Genomic DNA, 18,806 nt, shown 5'->3' with positions numbered 1-18,806 from the left:
AAATCAAGGTGTTGCAGTGGCCTAGTCAGTCTCCTGACCTTAACACAATTGAAAACTTGTGGAAGGAGCTCAAGATTAAAGTCCACATGAGACACCCAAAGAACCTAGATAACTTGGAGAAGATCTGCATGGAGGAGTGGGCCAAGATAACTCCAGAGACCTGTGCCGGCCTGATCAGGTCTTATAAAAGACGATTATTAGCTGTAATTGCAAACAAGGGTTATTCCACAAAATATTAAACCTAGGGGTTGAATAATAATTGACCCACACTTTTATGTTGAAAATTTATTAAAATGTAACTGAGCAACATAACTTGTTGGTTTGTAAGATTTATGAATCTGTTAATAAATCCTGCTCTTGTTTGAAGTTTGCAGGCTCTAACTTATTTGCATCTAAATCTGCAGGGGGTTGAAGACTACTTGTAGGCACTGTATCTGTCAGGTGATTTTGTAGTACAACACTAAAGGTCCCGTCACACTAAGCGACGCTCCAGCGATTCCCACCAGCGATCTGACCCAGCAGGGATCGCTGCATCGTCGCTACATGGTCGCTGGTGAGCTGTCAAACAGGCAGATCTCCACAGCGATCAGAGATCAGACACCAGCAACTCGTGTAACAACCCTGTGCTTGGTAACCATAGTACACATCGGGTTACTAAGCAAAGCGCTGTACTTATAGTTACCCGATGTGTACCTTGGCTACGTGTGCAGGGAGCCGGCTTCTAAAAGCTGCGGACGCTGGTAACCAAGGTAAATATCGGGTAACCAAGCAAAGCCTTTGCTTGGTTACCCGATGTGTACCTTGGTTACCAGCGTCCGCAGAAGCCAGCTCCCTGCACTTCCAGATCGTTGCTCTCTCGCTGTCAAACACAGCGATGTGTGCTTCACAGCAGGAGAGCAACGACCAAAAAATGGTCCAGGATATTCAGCAATGACCAGCGACCTCACAGCAGGGGCGAGGTCGTTGCTGGATGTCACATACAGCAACATGGCTAGCAAGATCGCTGTTGCGTCACAAAGCACGTGACTCATCAGCGATGTCGCTTATTGAGTCATGGCCTTAATGTTATCTTTAAAATAGGGCTTAAGGAGACCTTTCAGGATCAGTAAGTTTTATTGTTCTACCTTATCCGGTTATCTTAAGGCCCCGTCACACTAAGCAACATCGCTAGCAACATCGCTGGTAACGAACAACTTTTGTGACGTTGCTAGCGATGTTGCTGTGTGTGACATCCAGCAACAACCTGGCCCCTGCTGTGAGGTCGTTGGTTGTTGCTGAATGTCCTGGGCCATTTTTTAGTTGTTGCTGTCCTGCTGTGAAGCACAGATCGCTGTGTGTGACAGCGAGACAGCAACAACTAATGTGCAGTGAGCAGGAGCCGGCTTCTGCAGAGGCTGGTAACCAATGTAAACATCGGGTAACCAAGAAGCCCTGTCCTTGGTTACCCGATATTTACCTTTGATACCAGCCTCCGCCGCTCTCACTGCCTGTGCTGCCGGCTCCTGCTCTGTGCACATGTAGCTGCAGCACACATCAGGCAATTAACCCGATGTGTGCTGTAACTAGGAGAGCAAGGAGCCAGCGCTAAGCAGTGTGCGCTGCTCCCTGCTCTGTGCACATTTAGCTGCAGCACACATCAGGCAATTAACCCGATGTGTGCTGTAACTAGGAGAGCAAGGAGCCAGCGCTCAGTGTGCGCTGCTCCCTGCTCTGTGCACATTTAGCTGCAGCACACATCGGGTTAATTAACCTGATGTGTGCTGTAACTAGGAGACTGGGGGCTGGTCACTGGTTGCTGGTGAGCTCACCAGCAACTCGTGTAGCCACGCTCCAGCGATCCCTGCCAGGTCAGGTTGCTGGTGGGATCGCTGGAGCGTCGCAGTGTGACAGCTCACCAGCAACCTCCTAGCAACTTACCAGCGATCCCTATCGTTGTTGGGATCGCTGGTAAGTTGCTTAGTGTGACTGGACCTTTACTGTAAGCTCCATAGAATTCAGTGTCTCCTGCACACTAGTCAAGTTATGTAAATACAATTTACACATTCATTGCTCCCCCCTCCCAGTGCATTTACTATCACTGCTGAGAGGTGGGAGGGAGTATGGGTGGGGGTGGGCGCATCTGTGCAAATTCAGTTCAGATTTACTATACCTGATGCCAGCATTGAGAGGAGGCAGGAGGGAGCAGTAAAGATGCAGATTGTATTTACATATGCTTGACTAGTTACTACATCACACTGAATTCTATGGAGGTTACAGCAAGATAACAGGATATTGTAGAGCAATAAAACTTACTGATCCTGAAAGGTCTCCTTAAGCGCTATTTAAAGAGATCATTAGTATTGTTTTAAAAAAATCACCTGATAGCTTCCCTTTACAGAATTTGTCCCTTTATTTTATGGTGGCCCTGCGAGACCATTTTATTTTATTTGATTAATACATTCAAAGGCCACTGGGGTAGCTGAGGCTGAAGGCACGGCTGGGATGGACAGGCAGGGAAATAGTACACTGAAACAAAACCACAGCAAACAAGGGTACCTGACAACTAGCTGGCTAGGACACAGGAACACTAGCTAACTAATCATGTTGATCAGGCACCTCCCCTATTGGGAGAGAGCCTTATGTATCCAGTGCCTCTCAACGATAGGCTGAGAGGCATTTCCTGGGAGTAACACACTGGCCCTTTAAAAAAAAAAAAAAAAGGGCAGTGGCACCCGCGCGCACCCGCTCCAGAAACACTCCTGGAAGACATGCGCCGTGTGAACAAGCCCTGGGAGGAGGATGCGGGAGGTGCACAAGTGGAGGAGTGATGATGAGCCGTCGGGACACATGTGAGAGCTGGCCGCGGCAGTGAGTAGCCCACGTCCCTGTGGAAGGGAGAGGAGGAGAGCGGGGAGCACAGGGATGTCAGTGTTACAACAATACAGCAGTGCATTCTGTGCAGATCATTATTATCAGTCTTAAAATAACATTATGCGCCATGGACTTGCAACTTTGATTTTGACATTTTAATAGGTTCCATATATAATTTAGGACACAAAATAAGATTTGGTAACACAAAATAAACATTTGCAGTTAGAGAATAATAAAATGTGACCTGAAAAAAACTATTCTGTAGGTAATAATAATTTGTCAGCCGTGCTGCAGGAGTACCTTATCTGCTCTCCGTTTATTTTGTTTGGCCAAATAGTATTTTGGGTTATAAATATTCTAATTACATTTACATTTTAATTTCCAGTTACAAAATGTACTGTGACCAAATGGCACCACATTAGCCCTTTAATAGTGCGCGAATCTCCCAGACCTCTATCACAACTGGACATGCAGTGGTGTCATCCGCCATGAGTGGTTTGTTGGTAGTTCCCCATACGTGATGGTTGGACACATAATACCGTAGTAAGCAAGTGTATTTTTCATGATGTTGGAAAAGTGACTTAAAGGAGAACTCCAAAATTGTTTTTCAGAAATGTAAAATATATTTTACAAGAGAACATCAATTAATTCTATAAAGAAGAATCACCACCAAATTTAACTATGATGGAGCTGAGATCCTCGTTAGAATCTTTCATTTTCGGCTTTCATAAAATACTGCATTTGATTTATGTTGGCAAAAAATCTGTACTTGCCTCTAAAGTTTCAGAAATAAGGTGGGAGTTGGGTTTTCTCTTTAGGTTTTCCAATGTTATCCGTTCTGATGAGCTGGCTGTGGACTAAAGACTAGTTGACCAATGGACATAGAGCTCTATGGGATTTGGACTTTTACTACATGGAGCGCCAGTTACGTCAATCTTATTGTTGTGTTTTATTAGAGATTGCTTGCTGGTACACAATTTGAAGGGGGAAGGGGTTGGAAAAGTGTGTATTCTAGTTGGTCTTCATTGACTCTGATGTAATTAGGCCTGCAGTAGGATTCATTGTTCTGCATCAGGTGGGGGGTTGTGCGTCTATTGTTTTCCTCTGCTGGAAGCCCCCCAGATACACAATCCTGCAAATACTAGCTGGAGACTGCCCTACTTCAAACTTGAAGGTACATGAAAAAAAATGTCTAACAAGGTGGGTGTGATGAGATGATCTAATATCCATCGTCTGAAGGTGCATAAGGACTATTGTAAATAAACATTGTTGCATTGTTAACCTGTCTAGGTGATTAATACAACCTATGACCTGAGATTTTCACATATGGCTTAATCAGATGTAGCTTTATGATTTTAAACTGTTTGTTGTCAGTTTTCAGAACCTGTATGGACCTAGTTCTGCCTGATTTTATATACATAAAACTAAAAAAATCCCTTTAAATAGAACTTGCTTTATAGCATATGGACACCTTCAGGATATTTTTTTTACTTGTATGTAGTGATGGGTGGATCCGTACTGGAAAAGAGCCGGGTAAAGTGCTGGTATAGTCGAAACCAATGGCTTTGACAATCCCAGGCGGCAGCAGACTGCTATTTTTAGGCTGGGTGGTGGCCCAATAACCATGGGCCTCCCCAGTCTGAAAATACCAGCCCCCAGCTGTCAGTGTTTATCTTGGCTGGGTATCAAAATTGGGAGGACTGCATGCCATTTTTTTTAAGTTATTTAATTTAAATAATTAAAAAATAGCCGTATGCAATACCTCCTATTTTGATACACAGCCAAGATAAGCGAACGGCGGGGGGGCTGCAGCTTGTTGCTATATGGGTTATCCGTGCTGGTATCATAATATGGGGGGACCTTACCCCAAATAGTTTATTTATTAAAATATATCACAATACTAGTGTCTGCAATGGGAAGCGTCAGACATGCTATCACTCAGGGTGGGGGCGTGTCTGACTGCAACCAATCACAGATGCTGGTGGGCGGGAAAAACAGTGCATATGCATGAACGATAATGCGTGGCATTGGAAGGGAATGCCAGAGCCTCGGCAAGTACAGTGCGCTTCCTCCCCTATCCCTTCTACCAACATTTTTCATTGCCAGACTGATCCCCATGGGGTCCAGACTCTAGCCCGGAACCGGATTTAAAAAAAAAAGATAACTGGGACCCGCCGGTCCCTGTTAACTGCAAGTCTGTTCATCACTACTAATAAGTATGCACGTTGGGGGTGAAACATTTTTTTGTTATTAGGTTTAAATAAAAAAATTTCAGTTTGCCTCCTTTAGCCTTTGTGGTGCACTGGCTGCAGAATTAGTTATCTAAGAATTTGTCAGTGAGCTTGTTCTGATAGGAGTTTCTAACTATTTCTACTGAATTACGGCCACAAAGAAGTTGAGCTGAACTTTATGGTCATAGATCAGTTGACATGAGCTCAAAAAAGACAGATACAAAAAGCTACAGACTCCGATCAGACCAAACTTACTGACTCTTAAATAACTCATTTTGTAGCCAGCAAATGTTCATGGAGACAAAAGAGCCTGTAAAAGCCAAATGGTGCAACCCAATTAATGACAGCAAATTGCAAAAATTATTAACAGCACAAAATACATGCACTAAGTAAAGAAATTGTCCCCAAAGGTGTCCATGTCCTTTAATACAAAGTTTGCGGCGATTCCTAATATGGAAATAATCACACAGTGTCAATCAAGTGGATTTTTTGCACGTGATGTAGTTTCTGGCTTTGGGTAAGAGGCACCTCCTCCTTATAGATGACTTTTTGTAATTCTTTCTTTATAGACCTATAGTAAATAAATTTGAAAAAAAAAGTTGAGTTACGGTACATAGACAGATACTAGAAATACAAACTGTTGAGTATAAACCAGAGATATCCAGTATATATATCTAATATATAAAGCTGAGTGTGTGTGTGTGTGTGTGTGTGTGTGTGTGTGTGTCCGCTAAAGGAATCCGCACTGTCGCATTTACAATCACAGACACCTCATGTGACTCAGGGAACGTCAGACTGTTTTGACAGGAAAATTTAACCCTGCGCTGTATAGTTACTCTCCAAAAAACCTGCCTCCATTAAAGTCAATGAAGCTGCGAGCTATAGGTTATTAATAGGAGCTGTGATTGGTTACTATAGGAACTAAGGTGATTCTTAGCATAAGAAGCTTATGTGTGAGGTAATAAGAGGTCGTGGGGAGACTGATAGAGACAGAAAGAGACAGACAGACATAGGCACAGACAGAGTAAGAGGCAGACAAGAAAAGAGACAGACAGACACAAATAGACAGGAAAAGGGATAGGCACAGACAGGGAAAGAGACGGAGAAACAGGGAAAGAGAGAGAGGGAGACAGAGACAGGGAAAGAGACAGAGACCGGGAAAGAGACAGAGACCGGGAAAGAGACAGAGACCGGGAAAGAGACAGAGACCGGGAAAGAGACAGAGACCGGGAAAGAGACAGAGACCGGGAAAGAGACAGAGACCGGGAAAGAGACAGAGAAAGGGAAAGAGACAGAGAAAGGGAAAGAGACAGAGAAAGGGAAAGAGACAGAGAAAGGGAAAGAGAAAGGGAAAGAGACAGAGACAGAGAAAGAGGCAGTCGGGGAAAGAAACAGACAGACAGACAGAGAAAGACAGAGAGAGAGACAGACAGACAGACAGACACACAGAGACAGAGAAACATACAGAGACAGACAGAGACAGACAGAGACAGACAGAGACAGACAGAGACAGACAGAGACTGGGAGAGAGATAGAGAGACAGTTACTATCGATCATAAATCAGCTGAAAGGAACTCAGAAAAGACAGATGATTTGAAACTCTCCCACTGGATCGTCAGAATGAACTCGCTGACGGATTCTCAGATAACTCATTCTGCAGCCAGCCATAGACAGTGCGACACAGAGGCTGTAGAAGGCTAACAGAGCAAAATTTTAGCGCAAATCTAGTATAAAAAAAATAGATAAAGATATGTATTTAAGGAAGAAAAAAATTGAAACCAAAAGGCGGACAACCGCTTTAAGACTATTACTTCAATTTACTTTACATGCAACCCTTGAGTTCAAGGGAATCGGTCATCAAGCCTTATGCGACTCACTTCCAGTATGTAGACGGTTACCCTGGGTAGGGCATTGTAGGACACATGTATGCAGAGTTTTTTATGCATTTGGTTTTAGCTGTTAAAACATATAATGCGTGACTTACAAGTGTCTTTTGCAAACTACTATTTAAATCAATGAAATGGTCGGAATCAGAACCTGAAGGATAATGCCAGTATCCACTTTGCATTGGCAATATCCTTTAAAAGGGGTATGCTGATTTCAGAAAACCCCATGTTCCCTGACTGCCGTTTGTTTAAAAAAAAACAAACAAACAAACAAAAAAACAAACACAAAAAACAACTCCTCCCCAGATCCAGTGCTAAGTCTCCGCCACTGCTCACGATAGCAGTTATTGTCTGCAGTGCTGAAGTCACGTTGTCAACGCTGCAGCCAATAACGGAGCTCAGCGGTTCTGCCCGTGTTGACAGCTCTAGCCACCTGGAGCTGCTGAGGTCAGTGATTGGCTGCAGCGCTATTTACCATGATGTCAGTGCTGCTGACAATAATTGAGCTCAGCGGTTCTGCCCGAGTTGACAGCACTAGCCACCCAGAGATGCTGAGCTCAGTGATTGGCTGCAGCATTGTTACTGTAATGTCAACGCTGCAGACAATAACAGACACCAGGAGAAGTGAAGAAAAGTTTTTCTTTTTTGTTTTTTTTTTAAAGCAAGCTGCAGCATTGGGTCAGGGTTTTGGTTTTTTTTTTTCCAAAAATACCCTTTAAAAAAAAAAAAAAAAAAAAAAAAAGACTTTTTGGGGGTTCTGTTTCAAAATAGTTTTGGAGGGAAATAGGAATATAAACCATCAAGTTCTTAATACTTGCTAAATTTTCCTGGGCTCTCTGTCTGACTTTTGAGACAGGTTTAGAGCATTCCTCCCGTCATGCCTGGTGAATAGGAGTAAAGGCAGCCAGTGTCAGGGTCAACCTTAAGGCTATGTGCGCACAGTGCATTTTTGCACGTTTTTCGGGTGCGTTTTTGGCCTTAAAACTGCAGGACTTTGCTTCCCCAGCAAAGTCTATGAGTTTTCATTTTTGCTGTCCGCACACATCTGTTTTTTTTCCTGCGTTTTTGAGTTAAAAAAAAAAAAAATGGACATGTCAGTTCTTTCTTCGGCGCTCCATTGGGAGACCCAGACGATTGGGTGTATAGCTACTGCCTCCGGAGGCCACACAAAGCAATTACACTAAAAAGTGTAAGGCCCCTCCCCTTCTGGCTATACACCCCCAGTGGGATCACTGGCTCACCAGTTTTCTGCTTTGTGCGAAGGAGGTCAGACATCCATGCATAAGCTCCACTGTTTAGTCAGCAGTAGCTGCTGACTATATCGGATGGAAGAAAAGAGGGCCCATACTAGGGCCCCCAGCATGCTCCCTTCTCACCCCACTTGCGGTTTGTAAGGTTGAGGTACCTATTGCTGGTACGGAGGCTGGAGCCCACATGCTGTTTTCCTTCCCCATCCCCCTGAGGGGCTCTGAGGAAGTGGGATCTTTCCGGCCACCAAGCCCTGAGGCCGGGCTCCATCCACAGACCCATAGAACCTGCTGGATGTGGAGCGGGAGTGCCGTTCAGGGACAAGGCCCTGCAACTTTCAGGTACTCTGTGTCCCCGTATGGCAGGCCACGCACACTCCAGGCTTGCTGGGTGTGCTAGTGCGCCGGGGACTGTAGCGCTGTGCGCTGGGCTTATAGTCCCTGCAGATTACTGGGGGACTTTACGTGTGGGGACCGCCGCGCCGACCGGCCCTGGAGCGGCGGCGCAGCTGCGACTTGTAGTGCGCCGGGGACGCGCCGACCGCGCTTTTACGGCGGCGGCGCTTCTAACTTTAGTCCCCGGCTTTTGCGGCCTAGCGCCGCTTCGTTCCCGCCCCCACCCTGTCACTCAGGGAAAGGGAGAGACGCTGTTCTATAGCAGCGCCGAGGGCTGGAGCCTTATTTGCATTCTCCAGCCCCCTGCACTAGACACAGTGGGCGCCGGGTTCCCGCTCTTGTCTCGGGCACGCCCTCGGCCCGCCCCTCTCCTCTGGACGCCGGCAGCCATTCCGGCACGCAGAGCGGGAAAACGGAGACAAGCGCTGAGCTGCCGGCACAGGATTCCGGCGCCACACACCCGCTTTTGTGCGGGCGGTAAGCGGCAACTAAAGTGCTGACCCACTAATGCCGAAGTGTCCTTGTCACAAACCACCGGGGGGGGGGTCACTCAGAAATCCCCCGCGCTGGCTACCAGTACGTCACAATCGGGGGGTAACAAGGGGGGTCACCCCTCCTTTATACCTCCCGACCGACAGACAGAGCACGTGACGCGCTCTCTAGCGCCCCTCTTATAGTCAGGCCAATTATGGAATTGCCCGACAATAAGCAAGGAGGCCGCTATACTACTTATGCCGATTATTGAAGGGTCCCCGGTGAGAGTAGGGTATATATTCCCCCGACCTCCGAGGGCGGAATATATAATATCTTCCCGAATCTCACTGGCATCCCCACAATAATCCTTGGCACAACTCGCTGCCACCAACCGATTTACGGTAACTATTAGCCGAACACACAGACGTGGGATTCAAGATCGAGATAACAGAACAGCCCAAGATTAATTATATAATTTAATCAGCCTAAAGCACACTAGAACTACAATATATACAATAGGGAATCTACAGAATATACATATGTCAGAGTACAGTTACAATCAAAGCATGGGTTACAAACAGGCATACACAGTTCCAGCAGTTACCTTGTTGCGTCTGGCCACAGGGGGGCGCTGTAGACCAGGTTTCCAGGAACTCCCTCACAGGTCTTTCCCAACCAGGCCCCCGAGCAGAAGAACACTGGAAAATGGCCGAAGTAGGGTTATCAACCTGGGCAGATCCAGGTCCCCTCCTACCTTAGTGACCTCACAGGGAAGCACTGCCACTCCCCCTGCATGGATCAGAATTATCCAGCAAAGGGGATATTGGCCATAACTTTGCCTGGGAGCGTCGTAGGCGGACGCCAATGCTCTCATTGTGACAGTTATGAATTTAGCTACAGAACGAGGGGACTCATGACCTGTCTGCCAGTTCCCCATTGGCTGATATCACGCCTGGGGCATTTCCCAATGTCCTGCTCCCATAAAAAGGGGGTGCCGGCATCGTCCACATGCGGAGACACCATTTTTATGGTTGCCATATTTATCGGAAATATGGCTTGCGAGATATGAACCATTTTTTACTGGAGTCGTTCTGTCTGGCTATTTCCATAGCCTTGCTAATTAGATAGCAGCTCCTACTACAGGGTGACGGCAGGGAGTCATCCTGTGTCCATTGTCCCTAAGCCACCTAATTTCCATATCACAGGACATGGCCATGGGATTTGTTGCTAAACCAGTTGTGTGAAGGAAAGGGGGGGTGACACCAGGAGAGGGCTTCCTGACATACTTGAATATCATGATTTATCGTCATATCTCCGGATTTACCTCACACCTCCCCCCTTTTGAGGGCGCTAGGGGGCAGCACACTCCGGTGTTCCCCCGTGCGCCCGTCCGCGACCTCTCCTTGTCGGGACAGCCCGTCTGCGTTACCGTGGTCACGGCCCCTTTTGTGGCGAATGGTGAAGTTGTATTGCTGGAGCGCAAGGCTCCATCGCAACAATCGCCCATTCGTCCCAGAGACGGTGTGCAACCAGCTGAGGGGATTGTGGTCCGTCTCCACGATGAAGTGGCGCCCGTATAGATAGGGTTGCAGACGCTGCAGGGCCCACACTATGGCCAGGCACTCCTTCTCCATCGTGGAATAGGCAACTTCCCTTGGTAACAGCTTCCTGCTCAGGTACAAGACTGGGTGCTCTTGGCTCGCAGAGTCCACCTGGCTGAGCACCGCACCGAGGCCGAAGTCACTGGCGTCGGTCTGTACTACAAACGGCCGCGTGAAGTCGGCTGCCTGTAGCACGGGCGGGCTGGACAGGGCGTCCTTTAGGGCCCGGAAGGCTGTCTCGCAGTCCATTGTCCAATCGACTGCAGAGGGCAGCTTCTTCTTGGTGAGGTCCGTCAAGGGCTTTGCCAGGCTACTATAGCATGGAACAAACCTCCTATAGTACCCAGCGGTCCTCAAGAAGGACATCACCTGCTTCTTGGTCCTGGGGGTGGGCCAGGATGCGATGGCTTCCACTTTCTCAGGCTCGGGCTTCAGTGTTCTCCCACCTACCCGGTGACCGAGGTACTGGACCTCGCTCATGGCCAGCTGACACTTTCCCGGCTTGATGGTCAAACCTGCCCGGTGGATCCGCCTGAGCACCTGTGCTAGATGCTCTAGGTGGTCCTCCCAGGTGGGACTGAAGACGGCAATGTCATCCAGGTACGCGGCCGCGTACCCTTCAAGTCCCTTGAGCAGGGTGTTGACCATCCGCTGGAAAGTGGCAGGGGCATTCCTCATCCCGAATGGCATCACCGTGGACTCGTACAGTCCAAATGGGGTAATAAAGGCAGAGCGTTCCCTGGCCTTGCGAGTCAGGGGGATCTGCCAATATCCCCGGCTCAGATCCATGATGGTCAGGTACTGAGCCCCGGCCAACTGATCGAGCAGGTCATCGATGCGTGGCATTGGGTACGCATCGGCGACCGTGACCGCATTGAGCCCCCTGTAGTCCACGCAGAACCGAGTGGTTCGGTCCTTCTTAGGGACGAGGACTACAGGCGAGGCCCAAGCGCTGTTGGATGCCTGGATCACCCCCAGCTTCAGCATCTCGTCAATCTCCTGGCGCATGTGTTGCTGCACCTCCAGGGAGACCCGATATGCTGAACGCCGGATCGGGGGATGATCCCCAGTGTCCACGTGATGGACAGCCAAGTCAGTCCTTCCGGGCTGGTTGGTAAACAACCCCCGGAAGGGGTGTAGGGTGGCCCACAGCTGGGACCGTTGGTCCTCCAAGAGCTGGTGGCCAACCTCCACATCCTCAATGGATCCGCCTGCCCTAACCTGGGCTAGCATATCCAAGAGGGTTTCCGCTTCTCCCTCCTCGGGCAGGTTGCACACGGGGAGCGCACATGCCTCCCGCTCATGATGTGCCTTCATCATGTTCACATGGAAGGGCTTCCGCCTTCCACGGGCAGGGTCCAGGGTGACCAGGTACGTCACAGGGTTGAGCTGCTGGTACACGAGGTATGGGCCTTCCCAGGCTGCCTGAAGCTTGTCCTGTGGTACGGGGACCAGTACCCACACCTTTTGACCCACTTGGTAGGTCCTCTCACAAGCGTTCTGGTCGTACCAACGCTTCTGATCGGCCTGGGCTTGAGCCATATTGTCGTGTACCAGTTGCGTCAAGGCCTGCATTTTGTCCCGGAAGCGCATGACATACTCGATAACCGACACTCCAGGGGTGGCCAAATCCCCTTCCCAAGCCTCTTTCACCAGAGCCAGGGGGCCCCGCACACGTCGCCCGTACGGGAGCTCAAACGGTGAGAATCCTGTTGAGGCCTGTGGAACCTCCCGGTAAGCAAATAACAGGTGTGGGAGATACCGCTCCCAGTCACGCCCATGGGAGTCGACCAACATCTTAAGCATCTGCTTTAAGGTGCCATTGAACCGCTCGCACAGGCCATTAGTCTGTGGATGGTACGGGCTGGCCACCAGATGTCGCACCTGGACTTGCTTACAGAGGGCCTCCATCAGCTGGGACATGAATTGGGTCCCCCGGTCAGTGAGCATTTCCTGGGGAAAACCCACTCGGGAGAAAATCTCCAGCAATGCGGTGGCCACCTTGTCAGCCCGAATGGACGACAAGGCCACTGCTTCTGGGTACCGGGTGGCATAGTCCACTACCGTCAGTATGAAGCGTTTCCCGGAGCTGCTGGGGATGGCCAGCGGGCCGACCAGATCCACAGCCACCCTCCTGAAAGGCTCATCGATGATTGGCAGAGATACTAGTGGGGCTTTGGGGTGTGGCCCCGCCTTCCCCACTCTCTGACAGGTTTCACACGAACGGCAGTAGGCAGCCACATCGGCCCCCATTTTTGGCCAGTAGAAATGCTGGTTTAACCTGGCCTTGGTCTTAGCGATCCCTAGGTGTCCGGCCATCGGAATCTCATGTGCGATCCGCAACAACTCCGTCCGGAACGGATAGGGTACCACTAACTGTCGGTCCCTGGGCCACGCCTCCGGTGAACCCTGCTGGACCGTGGCCCGGTACAGCCGTCCTTGGTCCCAGACCACTCGCTCCGGGTCCGAGTCCGAGGGAGGCTGTGCCGCCTGCTCCTTAAGAGCTTTCAGGCTGTCGTCAGCTTCTAACGCTGCCTGAAACCCCTGACTAGATGTGGCCAGAATCGACGAGACTGTCACATCTTCAGTCAGTACCCCGGGACCTGTGTCCTGGCCTCCACCTGACTCGGCTGCCACTTGGTCAGAAGGGGAAGAGCTATCGGACCTCCGGGAGGCCCCTTGGCTTCCAGCACTCCCACTGCGGGTGACAGCGGCCACAGCCGCTGCGACCGTGGGTCGTGCCTGCTCCTCCTCCGTTCCTGACCAAGTCGCCGGTTCAGGCAGACCTACCTGGCTTCCTGACACCCCGGTTGTGGGGGAACCATGCACCGAGATCTTACCTGGGAGCACTTCCGCTCCTGGACCGGCCCCAATCTCACCTGCCTGTTCCCCTCCTGCAGCAACAGAACCCCGCTGTGAAATCTCTGGGGACCCCACATTTGCTGTGGTAGCCCCCACCCCACACACTGGTCCTCCCCCTGCAGCACCCGGCTCTCTGCTTATCCCTGCAGAGGGCAACAGATCCCAGCTCACAGGCTGGTTACTTGTAGAGGCATTGTCACACCTTTCTCTGACCCCCTCCCCTGTCACAGCTGCAGCTGTGTGTGTGTCTATGGTGTCTATGCAAGCAGAAATATCAGAGTTCACTCCCTCCTCCCTTACATCATTCATAGATAACACATTAACATTGTCCGGAGGCATGTCAGTACTGGCTGAAGGTTCAGCCCTTGGTTGGGGCCCAAACTGGGAGGTTATCTGCCCCAAATCTGTCCCAAGTAGCACGTTTGCGGGGATCCGATCAGTTACCCCCACCTCCCTCACCCCTCGCCCTGCGCCCCAGTCCACATAAATGTCAGCAACAGGCAGCGCCGGGTCAATGCCTCCAATCCCGGAGACAGCGAGGGTTTTTCCAGGGATCAAGTCTTGGGGGGACACCATCTCAGGCCGCACCAGAGTCACCTCCGAGGCGCTGTCTCGCAGTCCTATGGTCACAGACCGGCCGACGGTGACAGGTTGGAAGCTGTCCAGGGACCTACCACCACCCCCACCCACACAATACACCTTGGGCGGCCCTTGGGACGGGGACGGAGCCGGGGCCTTGGGACGCTGAGGGCACATGGCCTTGAAGTGTCCAGGTAGGTTGCACTGGTGGCACCGTCTTGGTTCCGCCACGGGCCTGGAGAGGGGAGTTGAGGGGGACACCCCCTGCAGTCTAGGGGCAGGTGGGGCAGTCGCCGAATTCATCTTACCCCCTCTCCAGGTGCTGCTGGTGGCCGCTCTCCTGGCCTCAGGGGCCCGGTTGTTGGTGTAGTCATCGGCAAGGGCAGCTGTAGCCGTGGACCCCTTTGGCTTCTGGTCTCGGATGAACTGGCGGAGATCCTCAGGGCAGTTCCACAAGAGTTGCTCCGTGATGAACAAGTCCAGGATCTCCGGTCCGGTGGAAAGCTGCAGGCCTTGGGTCCAGTGGTCGGCAGCTCGGGCAAGTGCCCGCCGGTGGTCAGCCCAGGAGTCCTTTGGTCCCTTCTGTAGGCTCCGGAACTTCTTGCGGTAGGACTCTGGAGTGAGGTTGTACTGTTGGATCAGGGCCCGCTTGATGGTGTCGTAGCCCTGATCTGCCTCAGCAGGCAAGTCCCCAAGGACATCCAGGGCCTTACCCCTTAAACGGGGGGTCAGGTATTTGGCCCACTGGTCCTTGTCCAGATGGTGCTGCAAGCAAGTCCGTTCAAAAGCAGTCAAGAAAGAGTCCAAGTCTCCATCCTTCTCCAGCACTGGGAAGTCCTCAACACGGACCTTTGGAAGTTTGGTGTCTCGAAGGTCACATGTGGCTGATGAGGGCCGGAGCTGAGCTAGCTGCAGCTGGTAGTCACGGTCTGCCTGTCGCTCTCGCTCTTCACGCGCTGCCTGCCGCTCTCGCTCCGCAGCCTCACGCTCTGCGTGCCGCTCTGCCCTGCGCTCTGCCAGGAGTTCCTTGTAGCCCTTCTGGTCTCCAGCCTGGAGAAGGGCCATAGCCATTTGAAGAAGGCTATCCGAGCCTCCCAGGCTCGGTGGAATGGCACGTGGTGATCTGCGGCACGCTGCGGAGCCTGGTGATTCACTGTCCCTTTCAGAGCGGAGGGCTGGCATCTGGCTCGTTGAGGAACCTTGGGTGAGCTCCTCCTCATCTTGTCCAGCAGTGCCAGGTTGCGCAATGTCCTCGGCAGAACGGTTTTCTGGCGTCGAGCTCCTGGAGGACTCGTGGGCAACCTCCTCATTGCTGTCCACAGCACCGTCCTCCCTCTCTTCGGCTCCTGCCTTAGCATTGGCCAGTTGCATAGCTCTGCTCCTGGTGCCATCAGCCATTCTTGCAGACTTTTGGTCACTGACACAGAACTGACACCTGATGCCTCCACACACCTTACAGTATCTGCACTCTGACACTCTAGTGTTGAGCTAGTCTGAAGACCCCAGCAGCCACAGCTGCTGCAGGCAGTCTTTAGTGTCTGGGAGTATGGGTCTCACACTCACACACACTATTATCTCGATCCCACCGCTATGCCACCAATATGTCACAAACCACCTGGGGGGGGTCACTCAGAAATCCCCCGCGCTGGCTACCAGTACGTCACAATCGGGGGGTAACAAGGGGGGTCACCCCTCCTTTATACCTCCCGACCGACAGACAGAGCACGTGACGCGCTCTCTAGCGCCCCTCTTATAGTCAGGCCAATTATGGAATTGCCCGACAATAAGCAAGGAGGCCGCTATACTACTTATGCCGATTATTGAAGGGTCCCCGGTGAGAGTAGGGTATATATTCCCCCGACCTCCGCGGGCGGAATATATAATATCTTCCCGAATCTCACTGGCCTCCCCACAATAATCCTTGGCACAACTCGCTGCCACCAACCGATTTACGGTAACTATTAGCCGAACACACAGACGTGGGATTCAAGATCGAGATAACAGAACAGCCCAAGATTAATTATATAATTTAATCAGCCTAAAGCACACTAGAACTACAATATATACAATAGGGAATCTACAGAATATACATATGTCAGAGTACAGTTACAATCAAAGCATGGGTTACAAACAGGCATACACAGTTCCAGCAGTTACCTTGTTGCGTCTGGCCACAGGGGGGCGCTGTAGACCAGGTTTCCAGGAACTCCCTCACAGGTCTTTCCCAACCAGGCCCCCGAGCAGAAGAACACTGGAAAATGGCCGAAGTAGGGTTATCAACCTGGGCAGATCCAGGTCCCCTCCTACCTTAGTGACCTCACAGGGAAGCACTGCCACTCCCCCTGCATGGATCAGAATTATCCAGCAAAGGGGATATTGGCCATAACTTTGCCTGGGAGCGTCGTAGGCGGACGCCAATGCTCTCATTGTGACAGTTATGAATTTAGCTACAGAACGAGGGGACTCATGACCTGTCTGCCAGTTCCCCATTGGCTGATATCACGCCTGGGGCATTTCCCAATGTCCTGCTCCCATAAAAAGGGGGTGCCGGCATCGTCCACATGCGGAGACACCATTTTTATGGTTGCCATATTTATCGGAAATATGGCTTGCGAGATATGAACCATTTTTTACTGGAGTCGTTCTGTCTGGCTATTTCCATAGCCTTGCTAATTAGATAGCAGCTCCTACTACAGGGTGACGGCAGGGAGTCATCCTGTGTCCATTGTCCCTAAGCCACCTAATTTCCATATCACAGGACATGGCCATGGGATTTGTTGCTAAACCAGTTGTGTGAAGGAAAGGGGGGGTGACACCAGGAGAGGGCTTCCTGACATACTTGAATATCATGATTTATCGTCATATCTCCGGATTTACCTCACAGTCCTGTTGTACTTTTGTACGGTCGCTATTCAGGATGCAGACCTAGAAACAGCAGCAAAAGATCAGGGGTGCTAAAGCACAGACTCTATATGCTGCTTGTCTTGCATGTGCTGCAGTGTCATGTGTCCTTTATGCTTGTATGCTTTACATTGCACTGTAAGGGCTATTCTTGGCTGTCTACCCGCCTAGATGGCTAGACAGCGGCAGCAAACAGCAATGGTGCTAAGGCACAAGCTTTCAATGCTGCTTGGATTGCATGTACTGCAGAGTTTGTTTTCATGCTTGTACATTCACTGCATGTCGCTATTCTTGGCTAATGCTCCTTGATGACTAGACAACAGCAGCAGAAAAGCAAGGGTGCTAAGGCACAAGCTTTCAATGCTGCTTGGATTGCATGTGCTGCAGTGGTTATTTTCATGCTTGTATGCTATACATTCACTGTATGTCGCTTTTCTTGGCTAATGCTCCTGAATAACTAGACAACGGCAGCAGAAAAGCAAAGGTGCCAAGGCACAGGCTTTCTATGCTCCTTGTACTGCATGTGCTGAAGTGTTTATTGTACTTCATGCTTGTATGCCATACATTGCACTGTACGGTCGCTATTCTTGGCTAATGCTCCTAGATGGCTAGACAGCAACAGCGAAAAAAAAAAAAAACAAAAAAAAAAAAAAAAACAGCATGGGTGCCAAGGCACAGGCTTTCTATGCTGCTTGTACTGCATGCGATACTGTTCCAGGACCCCCAGTGTGTGCAATTACTCAACGGGGTCTCTGCTACAGGTGGCCAAAAGAACCACCTGTGATCCCTGTCCAGGGACAGGGACGGAGTTGCAGTTTCCGCTGATATATTGTCTGTGACTATGACTAACATCTTACAGACTTTGCAGTCCAGACAGACCTTGGGCAATGTTGATTCAATGCCCCTGGCCACCCTGATTTCGAAACAAATCATGGCTCCAGGAGGGTCCCATGCATCCCAGGGTGCAGGCTCTGACACGGACGACAGTCCCAGACGGCCTAAGCGAGCTCCCTAAGAACGGCCCTCGACTTCATCACAGTACTCTCTGTATGATGATGCAGACGTAGCTGTTCAGGACTCTGATCCTGAGACCGCTCTCAATCCGGATACACCGGATGGTGACGCTATAGTGAATAATCTTATAGCGTCCATCAATGGAAGGTTGGGTATTTCTCCCTCAACTCCTCCAGTGGAGGGGTCAGCTTCACAGCAGAAGAAATCCCTATTTCGGTATCTCAAGCGTATATTGAGTACTTTTCTGGTCACTCTGACTCCAGAGAAGCAGTCCAGGAACACCACGCTTATCCCGATAAGCGTTTTCTCCAACCGTATTGAGGATACGCGTTGTCTCTTCCCCCCTGACGTGCTCAAGCGCTCCAAGGGTGGATCCCCCAATCTCCAGGCTTGCGGCTAGATCTATAGTTGCAGTGGAAGATGGGACTTCACTTAAAGATGCCATTGACAGACAGATAGCCCTCTGGTTGCAATCTGTCTATGAAGCTATCGGCGGGTCGGTTGCCCCGGCATTCGCAGCCATAGAGGCACTCCAAGCTATTTCAGCTAGTATTGCGCAGAGGGACGCGGTCACATGTACATCTTGGCCGCAGTAGCGTCCTTCACCTCGCAATGTCGGCATTGCGACTCAAGCTGTTTATGCTGTCCTGGACTCTACGAGCCGTACGTCAGTGGCGTCCGCCAACTCCGTGTTGTTACGCTCCTAGTGTTAAGGGATTGGAGCAGATGCTGCTTCCACAAAAGTGCTTAACCAGATTGCCTTTA

General features: G+C 50.4%; 1 protein-coding gene across 1 annotated transcript in view; it reads right to left on the bottom strand.

The window, feature by feature from the left end:
* Window positions 1–5,368: 5,368 nt before the first annotated feature.
* LOC142254844 (solute carrier family 22 member 6-A-like) overlaps window positions 5,369–18,806 on the bottom strand; it is a 55,392-nt gene continuing 41,954 nt past the window's right edge. Inside the window, exon 10 of the mRNA XM_075326181.1 lies at window positions 5,369–5,652. Coding sequence (XP_075182296.1) covers window positions 5,544–5,652 — 109 coding nt within the window. The 3' untranslated portion in view covers window positions 5,369–5,543. The remainder of the gene's footprint in view (window positions 5,653–18,806) is intronic.

Source organism: Anomaloglossus baeobatrachus, chromosome 10 (assembly GCF_048569485.1).
Source record: "Anomaloglossus baeobatrachus isolate aAnoBae1 chromosome 10, aAnoBae1.hap1, whole genome shotgun sequence".
Lineage (NCBI taxonomy): Eukaryota > Metazoa > Chordata > Amphibia > Anura > Aromobatidae > Anomaloglossus > Anomaloglossus baeobatrachus.
Note: the sequence above shows the minus strand (reverse complement) of the source record. Positions and strands in the feature narration are given on the sequence as shown.